The following is a 24,114-nucleotide window of genomic DNA, read 5'->3' on the forward strand; positions in this document are numbered from 1 at the left end:
ATATATTAGATTTTGTTTATTCTCTTTATTCAATTCAGCAGATAGTCCCAGTGGCACAAAATGATTCAAGTGATGCTAAATAATTCTCCCTCATATGTACGCTGGCAAACTAACATAGAACAGTATTCTAGGAAAGAAAGAGATTTTTGTTGACAGAATAGCCTCCTCCCCACCCCCTACTCTGGAAGCTGATAACATTAACATTTAACTTAATGTATTTGTTTTTCTCCTGCAGACTCCATTAATAATATACCTCTTTCATTTCCTGATTGACTATGCTGAATTGGTATTTATGGTAAGTAACCTTCCACATAAAATCAATATGTATGTATTTTTAATTTTAGAGTCTTTTTTTAAATAAATTTATTTATTTTACTTTTGGCTTCGTTGGGTCTTCATTGCTGCACGTGGGCTTTTCTCTGGTTGCAGCGAGAGGGGGCTACTCTTCGTTGAGGTGCGCAGGCTTCTCACTGCAGTGGCTTCTCTTGTTGCGGAGCATGGGCTGTAGGGTGCACGGGCTTCAGTAGTTGCAGCATGCGGTCTCAGTAATTGCGGCTCACAGGCTGTAGAGCACAGGCTCAGTAGTTGTGGCACACGGGCTTAGTTGCTCCGCGGCATGTGGGATCTTCCCGGACCAGGGGTCGAACCCATGACCCCTGCATTGGCAGGTGGATTCTTAACCACTGCACCACCAGGGAAGCCCTAATTTTAGAGTCTTTTATCTTCTTGTTTTTAAGGGAAAAAAATCTATTTTAGGAGCTCAGGAGTTTCTCAGAACATAAAAGCAAAAAGCTATCTTAAATGTGAATTCATGGAACTGTGATAGTATTATGGATGTGTGAGGAGTAGTCTCTGGCATCTGACCAGTTCCAATTCCTTATACTTTTTTTTTAAACATTGCTTTTTTAATTTTATTTATTTATTTAGTTAGTTAGTTAGTTAGTTATGGCTGTGTTGGATCTTCGTTTCTGTGCGAGGGCTTCCTCTAGTTGCGGCAAGCGGGGGCCACTCTTCATCGCGGTGCGTGGGCCTCTCACTATCGCGGCCTCTCTTGTTGTGGAGCACAGGCTCCAGACGCGCAGGCTCAGTAATTGTGGCTCACGGGCCCACTTGCTCCGCAGCATGTGGGATCTTCCCAGACCAGGGCTCGAACCCGTGTCCCCTGCATTGGCAGGCAGGTTCTCAACCACTGCGCCACCAGGGAAGCCCCCTTATACTTTTAAAATTTGATTTCTGGACTATGTAGTCTTGAATTTCTAGCTTCAAGGTTCTATGATTGGCTTTAATTGTGGTGCCAGTATAGAGGGCATCCTGAATTTCCTAAGCATTCTGCCAAGACATTCTGTGCAGAGGACATAGACCAGATGAGACTTTAAGGGCAAGAACCTTCAAAATTGAGAAAACAGGGCTATGTTTTGAGTGTAGTAATTTGAAACACTTGCCTAATCTAGAGTTGAAAATCTGGGTCAAGTAGGAGGTCCACTGAGGTCTTCATTAATAATTATAATGGCTGTGGCTTGTTGAGGGCTTACTGTGTGCTAAGTACTTGACCTGCATCAGGCCTGCAAAGCAGTGGGTATTATTCTCATTTTATAGAAAACTTAACTAACTTGCGATTACAGAGCAGATGTGGGACACCAAACTGATGTAAGCCTCAGTGGGTCCTAGTCCTCAGAGTTTTCTGGTCAGACCTCCCTGAAGAGGCTTTATCTTTGTAGTCAAAGTGAGGGTTGAGGTTCTACCTGAATGTAAGAATTCAGTACTGGATAGTCCATCACCATCCAAAAACTCCAGACTCTGGCAGCATTCCATTACTCCTGTACTAATTAGGTTCATTTCCTTTTATTTCTCTTTCTCTTGACAGATAACTGATGTACTCACTGCCATTGCCCTGTATTTTGCAATCCAGGACTTCAATAAAGTTGTGGTGAGTAGTCAGTGGGTGGGACAAAACCAGTGAAATTTGGTAGCCTGCTGATCTCTGTTATCACAAAAAAATCAAAGGTTGTGTACTTAAAGATCAGCTGTCTTAAAATCCTAAGAAGTGGGAGTGAAGCTTCTGGCTTGTTCAGCCATCCCTGGAATGACCAAACCCAAACCAATAAGACAGCTTTACTAATAGATATAGAAAGGTCAGCTTAATCTTTGTGGCTTAATATCTACTCACCTATCCAGGTTCAGACTTTTTGGAGCAAATGGAGTTGAACTACTGTTATACTAATGAAGACCCTTAAAAATCTTCCATTCTTTTCACCAGTTTTTCTTTCCAAAAGAAAATGAATACAGTTTTTAACTCACTGTCTTATGCCCATCCAAGGTAAAACCGGATTCCCAATGTAGTTTCTATTTCCCTGCAGAGAGCAATCTTAATTGGAAAATTTGGCATGTATTAAATACCTATTGAAAACCGTATGTAATAGCCAAGGAGAATTGTGTAGTGGGACCATTCTCATTTTCCTGGGTTCTAAGAGACTTAACAGATTAACCATGTGTAGTATCCATGTAGTTATTTTAAAAATTGTCTGCAGTTCTCATTGACTGGCTGGGAGCCACTGAGAGGATTTAGACTGGGGTGAGTGAAGGCTGCATTCCATTGGTGGTGTCTGTTTGTGGTTCATTTTCACTTCTGTTACCGAGTAATAGAACCAGAATTAGAAGTCTGCCTTTCTGTGCACTGGTCATCAGTAACATAAAGTGGGTGAATTCTGGAATTTTAGACCTCAAAGAGATTTTTAAAATATCTGGACTGAGGGTTCTTAATTTGGGGTCCATTTATAGGCTTAATGGGTCTATAAAGCCCTTGAAATGGTATGAAAAATTGTGTATGTGCATATATCATTTTTTCCAAGAAGTAAGTCCATAGTTGCTGTCAGTGTTCAAGGAGTCCTTGATTCCCCCCCTTAAAGGATTAAGAACTACATATTAGAGACTTAACATCACTAAGACCAGGGAGTATACATCTTAAGCTAATGGAGCATTTGTGACAACATGGGTGAACCTTGAGGGCATTTTGCTAAGTAAAATAAGTTAGACAGAGAAAGACAAATACCGTATGATCTCACTTATATGTGGAATCTAAAAAAGTCAAACTCATAGGAATAGAGAGTAGCTTGATCGTTGCCAGGGGCTGGGGGGTGAGGGAAATGGGGAGATGTTGGTCAAAGGTACTAACTTCCAGTTGTAAGATGATTAAGTTCCAGGGATCTACTGTGCAGCATAGTAACTCTAGTTAACAATATCGTATTGTATACTTGAAAGTTGCTAAGAGAGTAGACCTTAAATACTCTCACCACACACACACACACACACACACACACACACGTAGTTATGTGAGGTGATAGGTGTGTTAACTAACCTTATTGTGGTAATCATTTTGTAATATATATGTATAATATATCCAATCATCATGTATACCTTAAACATATACAATGTTATATGTCAATTATATTTCAAGAAAGCTGGAAAAGAAAAGAAAGGAAAATTTTAGGGCTGATGTAAAATGCTTTAACAGGATTCCCTAGAAGGCCAGAGATGAAATAACTGGGCATGAGATTTATAAGCAGAGGAATTCAGAAATAAAATAGCAGTGGTTATTTTCTTCTCCCAAGGTAGTTTGTGTATGTAAACTCCAGTCTTTTTTTTTTTTTTTTAAACAGAATCTTTCAACTTTTTTTTTTTTTAATTTTATTTATTTAAAAAAAAAATTTTTTTTAATGCTATTCTTCTCTGCTTACATTCTTTTTATGTATGTATGTATGTATGTATGGCTTTGTTGGGTCTTCGTTTCTGTGCGAGGGCTTTCACTAGTTGTGGCAAGTGGGGGCCACTCTTCATCGCTGTGCGCGGGCCTCTCACTATCGCGGCCTCTCTTGTTGCGGAGCACAGGCTCCAGACGCACAGGCTCAGTAGTTGTGGCTCATGGGCCCAGCCGCTCCGCGGCATGTGGGATCCTCCCAGACCAGGGCTCGAACCCGTATTCCCTGCATTAGCAGGCAGATTCTCAACCACTGCACCACCAGGGAAGCCCAAATCTTTCTGTTTTAAAGTATTTTGGAAGATTGGGGTTACAAGGAAGTATTCTTTCCCAGTTGGCACAGTGTCACCTTTGCCCAGGGCCTACACATCCCTGTTTAACTGCCTGCATCTCTTACTGTAGTCCTGCTGGCTGTCTTCCAGCCTGGGGAATGGGCCTGTATTCCCATCTGTCTCTCTGGCTGCTCCTGGGTGAACTCCCTGTTTCCTTTTAACAGCTTTCTTTGTGGATCTCACACCCTCCAGGTGGCCTTCTTTTTGCAGTAGAACTCCAGAACCCTTAGCTAGTGGGGCCTCCATCCTTCCACCACTGCTGCAGCTGTCCTCATTAACTGCTTTGTTTGCTAAGCCAGCCCCCTTCTCTCTAATAAAAACACCTTAGTTTATATTTTGCCCTTTTAATTAAATAACCCCAGCTGTGAATGGCAGCATAAACCTTACTGATGATAATTCCCACCACTTAACTTGGACTCCCAGAGATGATCAAAGGGAGGCTTTTGAAGTTTGTTCAGGTTTTTTGATTAAGCCTCTACCTAAACCTCTGGAAGAAATCTGTGGTTACCTGTATTTCTGTGATGATCCTGGGATTTTCTTTTGAACTGAAAGATGGCTCTTAAAAAAATTTTTTTTAGTTTAAAAATTTAAATATCCAAAATATCTAAGACATGCAAAAATATATAAAGAATAATACATACTGTGAACCTATTTCAGCTTAAAAAATAAAACATTTTACATATAGTTGCCTCTCTCTGATACTTTCGTCTCCTTACTCTCCTTCTCTCCAGTTACCACTGTTCTGAATTTAGTGTTTATCATTCCCACACATGGCCTTAACTTTTTGTGCATTTGTAAATATACCTAAGTAACATATAGTGTTATTTTGCATGCTTTTAACTTTATGTAAATGGTGTAATGCAGTATTCTGTTGCCATCTGTGTTTTCATCCTTAAATCTTTAATCACACACTACTTTGGCTTCTCTGAATTACTGTGTTTTATAATAGGTTGCAGCATTGATTTTATACTATCTAAGATCATTAAATCAGCAGGGCTACCCATTTGGGGTTCAGAGGCTTTTTCTATCTGTAGTGTGACCCATGTTTGCTTATAGGGTTGCCTAACTTTTTTTCATTCTGGAACACACCCATGAACTTGTTGGGACACACACAGGGGAAGGCAAGAGCTTTCCACCCCCATCTCACTCCCTCTAAATTATCCAGCTGCCCAGCCACACCCAGCCTTCCTCCTCCTTCTCTTCATCATGGTCATTTCCCACTTCCTCTGTGGAAGTCAAAAACTTGAAACAGGAGAGCTCGGAAGAAAACCCAGGACACTGTGACATTCAGGGGATCGTTCCACTTTGCATGAAAATATTTCGCCTTGATGGAACTTTGGAATCCTTAGGCCACTGATGATAACTCTTAAAAATGACTAAAAACTGCTTTGCCATTCAATCATTCATTTAGCCATTCAACGGATATTTATTGTTTGCTCACTGTGCCAGGTATTGGCAAATAAACATGGTCTCTGCCCTCATGGAACTTATAGTATAGTGAAGGAGAAAGATAGTCAGTCACATAAATAAATCAAAAAGTTCTAACTGTGAACAGTGTTATGAGATTTTTACAGTCAGGGCAGTGAGTGTGCCTTCCTGAGGAAGTGACGATTTAACTAAGATCTAAAGATTATGTGTGAGTTAACTAGGGAAAGAGAAGAAGAGGTTGTTTGTTCTAGGTTAAATGCAAAGACCTGGGAGCAGGAGGGCAGTGGCACGTTCATGGTGCTTGAACCCAGAATGTGAGAGGTGTGGGCAGCGGGTGTGAAATGACCCTGGAGAGGTAGGGCCAGGTTAGGCAGGCCACGTGGGCCATGGAAGAACTTTTGTCTTCATCCTAAAAGCAATGCGAAGTTATTTGTTTCATGTGTTTTGTCTTTTTTTTTCCAGTTTAAAAAGCAGAAACTCCTCCTAGAACTAGACCAGTATGCCCCAGATGTGGCCGAACTCATCCGAACCCCTATGGAAATGCGTTACATCCCTCTGAAAGTGGCCCTCTTGTAAGTATTCTCTGACAAAACAGGGCTCAGTACCAACGAATATGAGGAAAATCTGATGAGACTTTCTCATGTTGTTTGTTGTATTTTTGGAGATTTGCAGTCTTAGTCATCAAGTATCTGCTATAGTTCTGTTGCACAACTGGGGTTCTGGCCAGGAAAAGAGACAGAGCCATCCTGTCTCTGTTGGGACAAAGCCTCACACAAGCACACGCACAATCGACCCTTCACAAATGCTTTTTCACTCGATGCTGATCTGGTTCCAGCCTCCTTGTAACCAGTGTTTCTAAAAAAAAAAAAAGTTTTCCAGTTGTGATATATGGATTGCATAAAATTCTGATCTTTATGCAGCAGTTATTTCAAGCAACTCCTATGTTTCATGTACAATTTAGTCTCCCGTTTGTAGTTCAGAAAACTGAAGAAAAGTACCAAACAGACCCATCCCAGCTGGATGACCAGTATGAGAGAGTGGAACTTACTGAGGCTCTATGAAAGAATTCTCCAGGAGTACCAGTGCTGCCTGTAACTTTAATTCTTTCAGGTTATTCCTGTTTATATTCCTGAGATAGGCAAATGGGAATAATTATTCAGTCAACTAATAATAAATGTTAATAACATACTAGTTCCTAAGGATACACAGTAAAACAAGGCAGACAAGTTTCCTCATGGAAAAACATGACCTTAAAGCTTCAGATTTAGAAGGGGCCTTATGAGGACAGTTTATTCAACCCTTTGCCTTGTGTGTGACTCTCCTATTCAGTATTCCAGATAGGTGGCTGCGTAGCTGCTTCTTGAACATCACCTGCTATTTAGAAATGGCTTTTTTTCTCCTCCCACCAAACACATTTGAGGTATCGGTTCATATCTATGTATTTCAGAAATATTGGTGGGAACTACCTAATAGAACCAGAGGTTTGGCAACATTATGAATCCCTTATGGACTCCTATGTCTCCAGGGGGTACTTTTGTAATAGCAGCAGCCATTTCTTTAAAGGTTGTAGAGCAAGCCTATCTGTAATTGCTGAAAAAAAAAATCAACAATTTCTGGGCCTTTGGCTTTAGAACTGCTAATCTTACAGCTCTGAGAGGTATTGGATTTAAGGTCTTTATTTGCGCATAATAATTATAATCTCTCCCTGAGACACTGGTATGTTTCTTCCTATCTGATAATCAGAATTATGTAACTGGTCTCCCTTTTCACTTTGTCTGCCAGGAAACTCAGAGCCAGATTTAAAGCTGATTATTACAGTGTTGTAGAAGACCCATTTGTTCTTCTTTCCCTAGCCTTTACTTTTTCCTTTTATTTATGCTTTCCCTGGTCTTGATTCTTTATTTCTATTTTAATTTTGCTCTCACTTTTTATTATCTGTTCTCATTTGAGCTGCCTCAAATCTTTTGTGGAAGCAGGATAAAAATAAATAAAAACACAGTTATGACTGTATAAGATTTCCCTATTCAGCATTTCAAATTTATTTTTTCAGTCCATTCCTTCCCACCTCAGGAAAAGACTGTTTCAGTTTAATTCCTTCCCAGTGGAAGTTCAGGTTGTCCTGTGAAGTTCAATGGCCACTAGCTTACTGAATTCAGCAGAACTTATTCTGCCCTTTGGGTCTGGCTTGGTGGATATAGCTTGGCTGCCAAGAGGACTAAACTTAAGCTGCTCTCACCTCTTGAATGGGGTAGCCTATGTCAGAGGTTAGGAACCTGATTGAGGAAACAGTACTTTCCTGGTTTTCAGAGATAACTGTAGCCATTCCTAAAATATATGGCTCTGTGGGAATTGGTAGAATTTTTATCATTTTTGAAGCCTGAAGTAATAAAAAATGTAGGCTTATTGCCAGAAAGACCTGATTTTGAATGTATTTATTAGCTTGTAAAGCCTTAGGCTACTTAACCACTGAGTCTCAGTTTCCTCATCTGCAAAATGGGAATGATGTAATAGCTGGTTTACAGGATCCGTGGTGATGAAATATGATGGTTTTCCATATAACACATAGCACAGAATAGGCAGTGAATGTTCAGTGCCTTTTACTCACTGGCCACAACCCCACTCCATCCTCTTTTACTTAGGAAAACTTATTTCTAAGAAGTTGCCTTCCCTTGAGTATGGTTTTAGTAAACCTCTTGAACTTCCTGGCTATGGTGGCCAGGACTCCCTGGTCCTTTGACCAGGATTACTAATGCCAAATATGTGTGTTTTTCCCCAGCTATCTCTTAAATCCCTACACGATCTTGTCTTGTGTTGCCAAGTCTACCTGCGCCATCAACAACACCCTCATTGCTTTCTTCATTTTGACCACGATAAAAGGTAAGGCCCCAAAGGAAAGTACAAAGTTCAGTCCCTAATTTGTGCAGGCTTTTGTAACACTTATGCTGTGGATTTAAAAAAAAAAAATACAACACTTAAAAACATTTTTTAAAATTACACAAGTAATTTTATAGAAAATTTAGGTAAGCCAAGAGAAAAAAATTAATTAAAACATCCTGAAATTCTACCACTCAGAGAGTCACTGTTAACATAGTTTAAACAAAAAACAAAAACTTCTAAAAGGCTTACAATGAGAATAGCAGTGTTCTGCCCCTTTCTTCCCATCCCTAGTTCAACTTCTTTGAAGGAACTACTTTTTTTTTTTGCTAGTATTTATTTCCATATTTCTAAATAAGACCTTGTATTGCTGTTTCATGAATGATAAATTTTAGACATTATCTATTGTATTCTTATTATGGGAGATAAAGATTTAGCTTTCTTTTACCAATATCTTCACTTCCCCTTTACCTGGTTTTCCTAGAGAAGTTATGTCACAGCTTTGATTAAATCAGTAGTTGGTACCTATATTTTATGACAGTATATGTATTATTCACTGTTGGGAAAAGTAATAACTATGGTTATTTTTTCTTTCTTGTACAACCTTTTATTTTTTCTGAGGTTAATAATTGTGGGTTTTTTGCTTGTTTTTGTTTTTGTTTTGCTTTATCTTTCTGTACCAATCACTTTTTTCCCCCTAATTGCTCTGCTAGATCTTTCAAGTGCCTAACAATACAGGCATACCTAAGAGATATTGTGAGTTTGGTTCCAGATCACAGCAATAAAGCAAATATTGCAATAAAGTGAGTCACACGAATTTTTTGGATTCCCAGCACAGATAAAAGTTATGTCTACACTATACTATATTCTGTTAAGTATGCAATAGCATTATGTCTAAAAAAATGTACATAGCTTAATTTAAACATACTTTATTGATAAAAAAAATTAGCCCCTAATAAGAGAATCAGCCCATCCTTTGAAGCTTTGAAGCCAGGCATTGACTTCTCTTTTCTAGCTATGAAAGTCCTAGATGGCATCTTCTTCTGAAATAAGGCTGTTTCGTCTACATTGAAAATATGTTGTTTAGTGTAGCCACCTTCATTAATTGTCTTAGGTAGATCTTCTGGATAACTTGCTGCAGCTTCTACATCAGCACGTGCGACTTCACCTTGCACTTTTATGGTCTGGAGACAGGCTTCTCTCCTTGAACCTCATGAACTAATCTCTTCTAGCTTCAAACTTTTCTTCTATAGCTTCCTCACCTCTCTCAGCCTTCATAAAATTGAAGAAAGTTAGGGCCTTACTCTGGTTGAGGCTTTGGCTTAAGGGAATGTTGTGGCAGGTTTGATCTTCTCTCCAGACCACTCAGACTTTCTCCATATCAGCAATAAGGTTGTTTTGGTTTCTTATCATTCATGTGTTCACTGGAGTAGCACTTTTAATTTTCTTCAAGAACTTTACATTTGCATTACCACTAGGCTAACTGGTGCAAGAGGCCTAGCTTTCATCCTATCCCAGCTTTCGACGTGCCTTCCTCACTAAGCTTAATTATTTCTAGCTTTTTTAAAAAAAATTTTAAAAAATTATTTATTATTTTTGGCTGCGTTGGGTCTTCGTTGCTGCGCGTGGGCTTTCTCTAGTTGTGGCAAGCGGGGGCTACTCTTTGTTGCGGTGCGCAGCCTTTTCATTGAAGTGGCTTCTCTTGTTGCAGAACACGGGCTCTAGGTGCACGGGCTTCAGTAGTTGTGGCACACGGGCTTCAGCAGTTGTGGCATGTGGGCTTCAGTAGTTGTGGCTTGCAGGCTCTAGAGCGCAGGCTCGGTAGTTGTGGAGCATGGCCTTAGTTGCTCCGCGGCATGTGGGATCTTCCTGGACCAGGGCTCAAACCCGTGTCCCCTGCATTGGCAGGCGGATTCTTAACTACTACGCCACCAGGGAAGCCCTATTTCTAGCTTTTGATTTAAAGTGAGAAGTATGCAACACTTCCTTTGACTTGAACACTTAGAGACCATTGTATGGTTATTAATTGGCCTAATTTCAATATTAGGAAGGAATAGGGAGGCCTGAGGAGAGGGAGAGAAGTGGGGGAACAGCTAGTCTGTGAAATAGTCAGAACACAGACAACACTTATCAGTTGTTTGCCATATTATGGGCATGTGGTGCCCCCAAACAATTAAAAGAGTAATATCAAAGATCACAGATCACCATAACAAACATAATAATAATGAAAAAATTTGAAATATTGCAAGAATTACCAGAACATGACACAGAGACACAAAGTGAGCAAATGCTGTTGGAAAAATGGCTCTGATAGACTTACTTAATGCAGGGTTGCCACAGATCTTCAATTTGTAAAAAACACAATATCTGCAAAGTACAGTAAAACAAAGTAGGTCTGTAGTTTTTAAACAAATGCTTAAGTACATCAAATAGTTTATTGGTTCCATTATTTTTCTGGAGATCTGCCTCACACATCCTTCATCCTGTACCAGTCTGTCCTGGTTGTTGTGTGGTCTTGATGCAAAGCTGTCATACTGGAACGTTTCCTTATAATTCTCTTGTATTGTATCCCTTCTTTCCTAGATTCCTTTTTTCGTTTATTGATTTTTTTCCTTGGTTTTGCTAAAGTACTTCCTCTAGTAGTTTTCTAAGAAAGGGTGTGTGAGATACATATTTTGAATCATTCCACACATGAAAAAATGTGCTTTTCTAACTTAGCACCAAATTAATAGTTGGGGCAAGGTATAGAATTCTAGATCAGAAAAAATTTTCCTTCAGAATTTTGAAGGCATTGCTTCACTGTGTTCTAGCATCCCGGTTGCTGTTGGGCAGTTTGAAGCCACTATATGTAACCTAATTTTTTCTTTGAAAGATTTAAGATCTTCTTTTTATCCTCAGTATTTTGAAATTTCATGATGCTATGTCTACTTGGTTCTTTTTTCATTCATTACTGGGTACTTGGTAGGCCCTTTCAAAATAGAGACTAGTGTCCTTTAGTTCTAGAAGATATTCCGGTACTGTTTTTCAAATTCTCTCTCCTCTCTGTTTTCTCTGTCCTCTCGTTTGGGATGCCTATTGGATATTGGACTTTTTGGATTGATCTAATTTGTATGTTTTATTTTCTATTGATTTAAGTTCTTTCTTGGTCTCCAGTTGTTTCTTTGAAGCATCATTATTATTTTATCACCACGATATTCTCTCTTATCTCTCTGAGTTTTCTTGGTTTTGTTTTTGTTTTCAGTTTCCATTTGTTCTAAGCATAATCTCTTTGTCTTCCTGGATTCTCTCCCCCCTCCCCACCCCGCCTTTCTTTTTCTGTTTGTCTTGGGCTCTGTCTTTCATATGGGTAGATTTTCTCTTATTTATGGTGATCCTTGGCTGTCTGCTTATTATTTAAGAATGTCAGAAGGATGGGGTATGTAGGGGTATTCACCTGGCTGCACATAGTTGAGGTGAGACCTGGGGTTCTGGCTGGTCTGTATACAAACGTTCAGCTTGATTCTCATCTCTGTAACTTACCCCCACCTGCCATAGTATCTGATACCTTCAAGGTGCTGGATCTCTCAGAAGTTGTATGGGGTGAATTGGCCTGATTTTTATTGGTATTCCTCTCTGCAGGCCATTGAGCTGTAATTTCTTCCATATTGCTCAATCATTTATCCCTCTTCCTCCTGCTTTTAATGTTTCCACTATTATGTTAAAATTTATTTTGCTATAGTCTCTTCTGTTAATTTGTTTTTAAGACTATTTTTAATGCTTTATTGTCATTTTAGTGAGGTTTTGGAGGGAAAGATGATATACATGTGATTAACCTACCATTTTTCACTAGAAGTCTATTAGCATTGGAGGTATATATTTCCAGATTTTTCCCTCATTTTTCTTTTACACTTTTAAATATTGTATCAGTTAACTGTCGTCACAAAAATGTTATTTGACAAAGCACTCCAAAACTCAGTGGCTTAAAACAACAATACGCATTTACTTAGCTCATGTGTCTGTAAGTCAGATAGGTGTCAGCTGATCTAGGTTGGATATGGCTAGACAGTTTGTTGGTTTCATCGGGGCTCATTCATGCATCAGCAGCTGACTGTAGTTGGCTCATCTAGGCTGGGCTGTTTGCCACATGTCTGTCATCCTCATGGACCAGGGGACTAATTTAGGCATATTCTTCTCATAGTGATGGGAGAGACACAACTGCGAACAAGCCCAATGAGGCTTGAGCTTTTGACGTTTCTGGTTGTATCACATGTGCTTATATTGCATTGATCAAAACATAACACATGGCTGATCTCAGGGGTGGGTATTTCCATCCTGTCCACAGTGGGGGGACACTGCAAAGTTATATGGCAAAGAGCCTGGACATAGGGAGGGGTTAAGAATTGGGGCCAAAAATACAGTCTACCACGTCAGTAAACATTTAGTCTGTCATTTTTCATGGCTGCTTACTGTTCCATTGTGTTGATGAATAAATAGAAATTCTTTAACCAACTTATACTATTAAATATCTAGTTAATTTCCCAGTTTTCAGCTGTTTAAATAATACTATAGTTGATTTTCTTTCTTTTTTTTAATTTTTAATTTTTAAATTTTTTTGGCCGCATCATGCAGCTTGTGGGATCTTAGTTCCCAAACCAGGGATCGAACCCGGGCCACGGTAGTGAAAGTGCTGAGTCTTAACCACTGGACTGCCAGGGAATTCCCATACAGTTAATTTTCTAATATAATTTCTAACAGTAATTGTCACACTCATGTTCAATTATTTTCTTACTCTAAAGTCCTAGAAATAGAATTATTGTGTCACTGGGTGTATACCTTCTTTAGGATTTCTGAAATTTATCACTAAATTGCCTTCAAGAGTTTTACCAACTTATACTCTCATAAGAAGTGTATGAGAGCTCTTATTTCCCTACATTATTGCTGAATAGTTTGCACACTTAGGAAATAAAGACTCAAAAGTTGTACATAGGACCTTTTACTTAGAGTTTACTTACCTTTTCTAGGGTGGCACATGGGAATGACTTAGGTCTTCATAAGACATTGCTTCGCTTGGAGTGGTTGTAGTTAGTCTTTCTGTAGGTCATTTAGTTTAACTTATTATCAAGTTACTTGAAATGACTCTTTGCTGTCTGTGAACATCCCCTGCCTCAGTTCCTGTTTCCAGAGTGTCCAGCTCAGGTAGACTCATTTATCAAGGTGCCTGGTGTCCATTAAAGTAAGGACTGTATGAGGCAGCCTGGCAGAAGGGATTGAGCACTGGCCTTTGGAAATGTCACCTTTAAAATAGCCGAGCACAAAGGTAGAAAGACTAAAGACATGCTCTCTGAGGTGTGTACAATGGAAGTCTCACACAAAAATGTAAAGTATGCCATTTTAAGAACATCTTTCAAAAGACCCTTTAAGTCAATGGAACGATTTTGTTTGGGGGAAAAAAATGTAAAAAAGTTATACGTAACTCCTTTGCAGCCACATTGTTTTTGGTTCCACAGAAAAAAATTTTTTTTATTATGTCACTCTAGATTTCTGTCAAATGAATTTTATGAACATTTTTGTAATATTGTATGCACAGTTTTGTTTTAATTTTATTACTTGTTTCATATGAATCATGAATGACATTAGTCACATTTGTTAATTTCTTTACATCAAAATTTAAGTTTTTAAAATTTTAAGAGTAGTTCAAGTACTTGGTAAAAATAAAAGAAATTCAAACATATGAAATGGGAAGTAAAAGTCTTTTATCATCCCACCCTACCCCACCTCCACTTCCATTCCTCAGGTATATTTGTCATGGGGTCCCAGGCCTTCCCTTTTGCTGGACACTTAAGTTATTTTCCATTGTTGGCATCTGTAAGTAGAGACCGTTGCAAGTAACATTTCTAATCTGTTAAAATATTTGAAGAATTCTATTTTAGTTAGGTCTCTGAACTATTCTCTTTGAATATATTAGTAATCCCTATTAGCAGTATATACAAAGTTCAGTTATAGAATCTGCAGGTCATATTTCTATATTTCACATTTGTACCACATAATTAGATATTTAATAAAATTCATGAAGGAATAATTCACTCTTTATTTAAAGAAGAAAACAGTTGGGAGAATTCACAAAAGAAGGGATCTAAATGACTAAAAACTATGAAAAAATATTCAACTCCTTAGATAACTAATAAAGAAAAGCAAATTGAAATAACAAAGAAGTGGTTTTTTTATTCCCTTTCAAATTGGCAAAGATTTTAGAAGATAATTGTCAGGTCTGGCAAAGTGCTATCAAACTGGCATTTTCCCACATGGCAAGTTGACTTGTAAATTAGTACAGACCTCTTGGGAAGCAGTTTGGCAGTAGTTCAAGTGTTTGTTCTTTTGATTTATGAATTTTAATTTTGATAACCTATCCTGAAGTAGTGCAGAATTACAGACCAAGCTTTATGATGCTAAGTCATTAATTGCAGGATTATTTATAATGATTAGAAAAATTGGAAAATACTTCAAAGTAGAGAGAGGAATGGCTAAGTAAAACATGGTTTGCCCATGTAATTAAAGAAAATACAGTTTATCCATGCACATGATATTTGAAAATAATTGTAAGTTATGTGAGGATACATTTATTTTTTAAAAGCTGAATACAAAATTGTGTATTTTAATAAAGTATAATCTCAACTATGTTAAAACTATAACACAAATAGAAAGAGATTCCAAAAGAGTAATAATTGTTTCTGCAGAGTAAGTTCATGAGTAATTTTTATTTCCTCCTCATATCTGTTTTTTCCCAAAGTTTCTTCAATGAGCACATAATTTAAAATAAATTAAATTTATTGATAAGAAGATAGGGACAGTGGAAGTAAACTAGGTACCTCTCTCCCCAGACTTCCGTGGAGCAGGTGCCCCCACAGAAGGGAGTGGCCTCATTTGCTTTGTCCCCTTGACTCCTTCTACTTGCCCTCCTTTGACTTCCTTTGTGGCAGCCCAGGGTTGCCTGGGACACTCTGAGAGCCACAGGCCAGGACAAAGCCCAGACCATTGTATTGTGATGTCCTTGTTGGGGTGTTGGCCAGGAAACTCAAGTCTGTGGGCAGGGTTGATGTTCGTTTAGTGGAGCAGCTTGGGTTTTACTTCAAAGGTTGGGGCTTTGGTGAAGGAGCTGATTAAAATACTCCATCCCTCTGAAGTCATCTTCATTAGGCTTTCAAAAGGAAAACAAACAGATGTTAATAGGTACTCCTGCTTATTCACTGTTGGTGTTTGTCAACAATGAGATGCTCCAGACTAGAAATTCTTGAGGTTTGCCGCCCAAGGACCCTTCTGACTCTCCTTATTCCACCAAAAGAGGCCTGGGTGACAGGACTTGCTTCCCAAGGAAAAAGAAGAATCAGTACTATCCGAGGTGGTTCAGAGTAAGAGCTCAGGCTGCTGTGATGTCAGACAGATGTCAATGAAAAAATGTTACCTGCAAAATCAGTAAACAAATGTGTCACAGCCCTCAAGCCATCACATTACAGCTGCCCCTATGATGAGCCCCGAGGGAACTCAGGATAGAAACAGGATGCTCCCCATCTAGAGGTCAGTCACTGCAGCCACCCCTGAAGGTGCACCCTGAGGAGACTCAGGATGAGAAAGCACAGGCCCAGATAGCTGAGGTGCATATCAAAGGAATGATTTCAGAGAGCCCAGACGCTTGCATCTTCCCATACATAGAAAAGCGCTAAATTCCTTAACTTGAGATACCTGGTTTTCTCTAATTAACAGTAATCTTTTGATGTTCCGACTACATGGTCTTTGTTGCAAAAACTACTATATATCTCGGCTCCTCTCTTACCTCTTTGGAAGCAGTCTCTCAGAGCTATCTGAGATACTGTGTCCCAGGCTTAAGTCCTCAGTTTTGTCCACCAAATAAAACATAACTCTCAACTTTTAGGTTGTGCATTTTTTTTTCAGTCGACACAGATCTCATAGCTAATCCTAGTTCTAGCACTTCCTGGCATTATCACTGTAAGCAAGTCACTTAACTGTTTAGGGCCTCAGTTTCCTTGTCTATAACATGGGGACTGAAACAGTCCCTACTGCATAGCGTAAATGTAAAGAATGAATGAGATGAGGAGAAAATAAAAAATGAATGAGATGGTGCATGTGAAACACTTAGCATAGTGTGGGAGCATGAACTAGATGCTCAGTAAATGATGGTGTTGATTGTTACTCTTGATAATATTTAAAGATATTAAAAGATCCCTCAGGACTTCCTCTTGGGAGAACACCAGAATCACAACTAACTGCTGAACGATCATTGACAGGAAGACACTGGAACTCACCAAAAAAGATACCCCACATCCAATGACAAAGGAGAAGCCACAATGAGATGGTAGGAGGGGTACAATCATAATAAAATCAAATCCCATTACCGCTGGGTGGGTGACTCACAAACTGGAGAACAATTATACCACAGAAGTCCACCCACTGGAGTGAAGGTTCTGAGCCCCACGTCAGGCTTCCCAACCTGGGGGTCCGGCAATGGGAGGAGGAATTCCCAGAGAATCAGACTTTGAAGGCTAGCAGGATTTGATTGCAGGACTTCGACAGGACTGGGGGAAATAGAGACTCCACTCTTGGAGGGCACACAAAGTAGTGTGCACATCAGGACCCAGGGGGAAGGAGCAGTGACCCCATTGGAAACTGAACCAGACCTACCTGCTAGTGTTGGAGGGTCTCCTGCAGAGGCAGGGGGCGACTGTGGCTCACTATGGGGACAAGGACACTGGCAGCAGAAGCTCAGGGAAGTAATCCTTGGCGTGAGCCCTCCCAGAGTCCACCATTAGCCCCACCAAAGAGCCTGTAGGCACCAGCCACCAGTACTGGGTCGCCTCAGGCCAAACAACAAACAGGGAGGGAACTCAGCCCCACCCATCAGCAAACAGGCAGATTAAAGTTTTACTGAGCTCTGCCCACCAGAGCAACAGCCAGCTCTACCCACCACCAGTCCCTCCCATCAGGAAGCTTGCACAAGCCTCTTCGATAGCCTCATCCACCAGAGGGCAGACAGCAGAAGCAAGAAGAATTAGAATCCTGCAGCCTGTGGAATGAAAACCACATTCACAGAAAGATGGACAAAGTGAAAAGGCCAAGGACTATGTACCAGATGAAGGAAGAAGATAAAACCCCAGAAAAACAACTAAATGAAATGGAGATAGGCAACCTTCCAGAAAAAGAGTTCAGAATAATGATAGTGGAGATGATCCAGGACCTTGGGAAAAGAATAGAGGTAAAGATCGAGAAGATGCAAGAAATCTTTAAAAAAGACCTAGAAGAATTAAAGAACAAACAGAAATGAATAATACAATAACTGAAATGAAAAATACACTAGAAGGAATCAATAGTAGAACAACTGAGGCAGAAGAATGGATAAGTGACCTGTAAGACAAAATGGTGGAAATCACTGCTGTGGAACTGACTAAAGAAAAAAGATTGAAAAGAAATGAAGACAGCCTAAGAGACCTCTGGGACAACATTAAACACAACAACATTCGCATTATAGGGGTTCCAGAAGGAGAAGAGAGAGAGAAAGGACCCGAGAGAATATTTGAAGAGACTATAGTCGAAAACTTCCCTAACATGGGAAAGGAAAGAGCCACCCAAGTCCAGGAAGCGCAGAGAGTCCCAGGCAGGATAAAACCAAGGAGAAACACGCCGAGACACATAGTAATCAAGTTGAGAAAAATTAAAGACAAAGAAAAATTATTAAAAGCAACAAGGGAAAAATGACAAATAACATACAAGGGAACTCCCATAAGATTAACAGCTGATTTCTCAGCAGAAACTCTACAAGCCAGAAGGGAGTGGCACGATATATTTAAAGTGCTGAAAGGGAGGAACCTACAACCAAGAATACTCTACCCGGCAAGGATCTCATTCAGATTTGATGGAGAAATCAAAAGCTTTACAGACAAGCAAAAGCTAAGAAAATTCACCACCAAACCAACTCTACAACAAATGCTAAAGGAATTTCCGTAAGTGGGAAACACAAGAGAAGAAAAGGGCCTACAGAAACAAACCCAAAACAATTAAGAAAATGGTAACAGGAACATACATATCAATAATTACCTTAAATGTGAATGGATTAAATGCTCCAACCAGAAGACACAGGCTGGCTGAATGGATACAAAAACAAGACCCATATATATGCTGTCTACAAGAGACCCACTTCAGACCTAGGGACACGTACAGACTGAAAGTGAGGGGATGGAAAAAGATATTCCATGCAAATGGAAATCAAAAGAAAGCTGGAGTGGCAATACTCTTATCAGATAGAATAGACTTTATTTTTTTTAAAAATAATCAGGCCAAGTTTATTGAAACTAGACTTCATTTTCAAACAAGTTAATCTTGTGATTAATCTTTTTTTTTTTTAAATAAAGCCATTTCTTTAGTTTTTAATTTATTTATTTTATGGCTGTGTTGGGTCTTCGTTTCTGTGTGAGGGCCCTTCTCTAGTTGTGGCAAGCGGGGGCCACTCTTCATCGCGGTGCACGGGCCTCTCACTATCGCGGCCTCTCCCGTTGCGGAGCACAGGCTCCAGACGCGCAGGCTCAGTAATTGTGGCTCACGGGCCCAGTTGCTCCGTGGCATGTGGGACCCTCCCAGACCAGGGCTCAAACCCGTGTCCCCTGCATTGGCAGGCAGATTCTCAACCACTGCGCCACCAGGGAAGCCCCAAATAGACTTTAAAATAAAGACTGTTACAAGAGACAAGGAAGTACACCACATAATGATCAAGGGATCAATCCAACAAGAAGGGCTTACCTGGTGGTGCAGTGGTTAGGAATATGCCTGCCAGTTCAGGGGACACGGGTTCTGACCCTGGTCCGGGAAGATCCCACATGCCACGGAGCAGCGAAGCCTGTGAGCCACAACTACTAAGCCTGCACTCTATTGCCCGCAAGCCACAACTACTGAAGCTCTTGCGCCTAGAGCCCATGCTCCGCAACAAGAGAAGCCACCGCAATGAGAAGCCCACGCACTGCAAGGAAGGGTAACCCCTGCTCGCTACAACTAGAGAAAGCCTGCACGCAGCAACGAAGACCCAACACAGCCAAAAATAAATAAATAAATTTATAAAAAATATACAAGAAGAAGATATAACAATTATAAATATACATGCACCCAACACAGGAGCACCTCAATACATAAGGCAAATGCTAACAGCTATAAAAGAGGGAATCAACAGTAACACAATAGTTACTGTCGTAACTATTGTAATAGTGGGGGACTTTAACACTTCACTTACACCAATGGACAGATCGTTCAGACAGAAAATTAATAAGGAAACACAAGCTTTAAATGACACAATAGACCAGATAGATTTAACTGATATTTATAGGACATTCCATCTGAAAACATCAGATTACACTTTCTTCTCAAGTGCACACAGAACATTCTCCAGGATACATCACATCTTGGGTCACAAATCAAGCCTCAGTAAATTTAAGAAAATTGAAATCATATCAAGCATATTTTCCAACCACAACGCTATGGTTTATTAGAAATAAATTACAGGGAAAAAAACATTAAAAACACAAACACATGGAGGCTAAGCAATACATTACTAAATAACCAAGAGATCACTGAAGAAATCAAAGAGGAAATAAAAAAATACCTAGAGACAAATGACAACGAAAACACAACAATCCAAAACCTATGGGATGCAGCAAAAGCAGTTCTAAGAGGGAAGTTTATAGCAATACAATCCTACCTCAAGAAACAAGAAAAATCTCAAGTAAACAATCTAACCTTACACCTAAGGGAACTAGAGAAAGAAGAACAAACAAAACCCAAAGTTAGCGGAAGGAAAGAAATCATAAAGATCAGAGCAGAAATAAATGATATAGAAACAAAACAATAGCAAAGATCAATAAAACTAAAAGCTGGTTCTTTGAGAAGAGAAACAAAATTGATAAACCATTAACCAGGCTCATCAAGAAAAAGAGGGAGAGCACTCAAATCAATAAAATTAGAAATGAAAAAGGAGAAGTTACAACAGACACCACAGAAATACAAAGGCATCCTAAGAGACAACTACAAGCAACTCTATGCCAATAAAATGGACAACCTGGAAAAAATGGACAAATTCTTATAAGCTTCCAGGACTGAACCAGGAAGAAATAGAAAATATGAACAGACCAATCACAAGTAATGAAATTGAGACTATGCTTAAAAATCTTCCAACAAACAAAAGTCCAGGACCAGATGGCTTCACAGGTGAATTCTATCAAACATTTAGAGAAGAGATAACACCCATCCTTCTCAAACTCTTCCAAAAAATTGCAGAGGAAGTAACACTCCCAAACTCATTCTACAAGGCCACCATCACCCTGATACCAAAACCAGACAAAGATACTACAAAAAAAGAAAATTACAGACCAATATCACTGATGAATATAGATGCAAAATCTTCAACAGAATACTAGCAAACAGAATCCAACAACACATTAAAAGGATCATATACCATGATCAAGTGGGATTCACCCCAGGGATTCAAGGATTCTTCAATATATGCAAATCAATCAATGTGATACACCATATTAACAAATTGAAGAATAAAAACCATATGATCATCTCAATAGATGCAGAAAAAAGCTTTTGACAAAATTCAACATCCATTTATGATAAAAACTCTACAGAAAGTGGGCATAGAGGGAACCTACCTCAGCATAATAAAGGCCATATACGACAAACCCACTGCAAACATCATTCTCAATGATGAAAAACTGAAAGCATTTCCTCGAAGATCAGGAACAAGACAAGGATATCCACTCTCGCCACTCTTATTCAACATAGTTTTGGAAGTCCTAGCCATGGCAATCAGAGAAGAAAAAGAAATAAGAGGAATACAAATTGGAAAAGAAGAATGAAAACTGTCACTGTTTCAGTTGACATGATACTATACATAGACAATCCTAAAGATGCCACTAGAAAACTACTAGAGCTAATCAATGAATTTGGTAAAGCCGCAGGATACAAAATTAATGCACAGAAATCTCTTGCATTCCTATACACTAACAACGAAAGATCAAAAAGAGAAATTAAGGTAACAATCCCATTCACCGTTGCAACAAAAAGAATAAAATACCTAGGAATAAACCTACCTAAGGAGGTAAAAAACCTGTACTCAGAAAACTGTAAGACACTGATGAAAGAAATCAAAGATGACACAATCAGGTCTCATTGAACATGGCAGCAGCTTTCCAGATTGCTGTTTTCTCCTCCAGCAGACCCAGGCCTGCGCTCCAGCAACCATGTCTAAGGGACCTGCAGTTGGCATTGATCTTGCGCCACCTATTCTTGTGTGGTTATCTTCCAGCACGGAAAGGTGGAAATAATTGCCAGTGATCAGGGGAACCGAACTACCCCAAGTTATGTCACCTTTACTGATACCGAATGATTGATTTGTGATGCTGCAAAGAACCAAGTTGCAAGAATCCCACCAACACGGGTTTTGATGCCAAACGCCTCATTGGACAAAGATTTGATGATCTGTTGTCCAGTCTGATATGAAGCATTGGCCCTTTATAGTGGTGAATGATTCAGGCAGGCCTAAGGTTCAAGTAGAATACAAGGGAGAGACAAAAAGTTTCTATCCAGAGGAGGTGTCATCCATGGTTTTGACAAAGATGAAGGAAATAGCAGAAGCCTACCTTGGGAAGACTGTTACCAATGCTGTTGTCACAGTACCTGCGTACTTTAATGACTCTCAGCATCAGGCTACCAAAGATGCCGGAACTATTGCTGGGCTCAATGTACTTAGAATCATCAACGAGCCAACTGCTGCTGCTGTTGCCTATGACTTATACAAAAAGATTGGAGCAGAAAGAAATGTGCTGATCTTTGATTTAGGTGGTGGCACTTTTGATGTGTCAGTCCTCACTATTGAGGATGGAATCTTTGAGGTGAAGTCTACAGCTGGAGATACCCACTTAGGTGGAGAAGACTTTGACAACCGGATGGTCAACCATTTTATTGCAGAGTTCAAGTGCAAGCACAAGAAGGGCATCAGTGAGAACAAGAAGGCTGTCCGTCGCCTTCATACTGCTTGTGAGCATGCTAAGCACACTCTATCTTCCAGCACCCAGGCCACTATTGAGATTGATTCCCTCTGTGAAGGAATCGACTTCTATACCTCAATTACCCGTGCCCGATTTGAAGAACTGAATGCTGACCTGTTCCGTGGCACACTGGACCCTGTGGAGAAAGCCCTTCGGGATGCCAAGCTAGACAAGTCTCAGATCCATGATATTGTCCTGGTGGGTGGTTCAACCCGCATCCCCAAGAATCAGAAACTTCTACAGGACTTCTTCAACGGGAAAGAACTGAATAAGAGCATCAACCCTGATGAGGCTGTTGCTTATGGTGCAGCTGTCCAGGCAGCCATTCTATCTGGAGACAAATCTGAAAATGTTCGAGACTTGCTGCTGTTGGATGTCACTCCTCTTTCCCTTGGAACTGAAACTGCTGGTGGAGTCATGACTGTCCTCAAGAGCAACACCATCATTCCCACCAAGCAGACGCAGACCTTCACAACCTACTTGGACAACCAGCCCGATATTCATTCAGGTTTATGAAGGTGAGCGTGCCATGACCAAGGATAACAACCTGCTTGGCAAGTTTGAACTCACAGGCATACCTCCTGCCCCCTGTGGTGTTCCTCAGATTGAAGTCACTTTTGATATTGATGCCAATGGCATCCTCAATGTCTCTGCTGTGGATAAGAGCACAGGAAAAGAGAACAAAATTACCATCACTAATGACAAGGGCCGTTTGAGCAAGGAAGACATTGAACGCATGGTTCAGGAAGCAGAGAAGTACAAAGCTGAAGATGAGAAGCAGCGGGATAAGTTGTCTTCGAAGAATCCTCTTGAATCCTATGCTTTCAACATGAAAGCTACTGTTGACGATGAGGAACTTCAAGGCAAGATTAATGATGAGGACAAACAGAAGATTCTTGATAAGTGTAATGAAATAATCAACTGTCTTGATAAGAACCAGACTGCAGAGAAGGAAGAATTTGAACATCAGCAGAAGGAGCTGGAAAAAGTCTGCAACCCCATCATTACCAAGCTGTACCAGAGCTCAGGAGGCATGCCAGGAGGAATGCCAGGAGGAATGCCTGGGGGCTTCCCTGGTGGTGGAACTCCTCCATCTGATGGTGCCTCCTCTGGGCCCACCATTGAAGAGGTCGATTAAGCCAGCCTAGCATAGATTTAGCATTGTTCCACAAAACATTGAAGGACCCAAATTTATAGCAAATTCCATGGCAGTTTTAAAGTTGAGCTGCTGTAATAAACTCGGCATTCTTGATACTTGAACATGGAATATGTGCACAGGGAAAGGAAATAACATTGTACTTTACAAGCACTGTATTGTAAGTGGAAAATGCAATGTCTTAAATAAAACGGTATTTAAAATTGGCACCATAAAAAAAAAAAAGATGACACAAACAGATGTAGAGATATACCATGTTCTTGGATTGGAACAATCAATATTGTGAAAATGACTGTACTAGCCAAAGCAATCTACAGAGTCAATGCAATCCCTATCAAATTACCAGTGGCATTTTTTACAGAACTAGAACAAAAAATCTTAAAATTTGTATGGAGACACAGAAGACCCTGAATAGCCAAAGCAATCCTGAGGGAAAAAAACAGAGCTGGAGGAATCAGACTCCCTGACTTCAGACTATACTACAAAGCT

General features: G+C 39.9%; 1 protein-coding gene and 1 pseudogene across 2 annotated transcripts in view; both read left to right on the forward strand.

Moving 5' to 3' along the window:
* The window catches only part of PIGU (phosphatidylinositol glycan anchor biosynthesis class U), a 102,945-nt gene that overhangs the window by 23,975 nt on the left and 54,856 nt on the right, over positions 1–24,114 (forward strand). For both annotated transcript variants that reach the window (XM_059897768.1, XM_059897769.1), the window contains exons 3-6: positions 236–295; positions 1,865–1,927; positions 5,977–6,086; positions 8,291–8,391. In XM_059897768.1, coding sequence (XP_059753751.1) covers positions 236–295; positions 1,865–1,927; positions 5,977–6,086; positions 8,291–8,391 — 334 coding nt within the window. The remainder of the gene's footprint in view (positions 1–235; positions 296–1,864; positions 1,928–5,976; positions 6,087–8,290; positions 8,392–24,114) is intronic.
* Positions 21,663–23,607, forward strand: LOC132349018 (heat shock cognate 71 kDa protein-like; annotated as a pseudogene).

This window comes from Balaenoptera ricei, chromosome 15 (genome assembly GCF_028023285.1).
Source record: "Balaenoptera ricei isolate mBalRic1 chromosome 15, mBalRic1.hap2, whole genome shotgun sequence".
In the NCBI taxonomy this organism is placed as follows: Eukaryota; Metazoa; Chordata; class Mammalia; order Artiodactyla; family Balaenopteridae; genus Balaenoptera; species Balaenoptera ricei.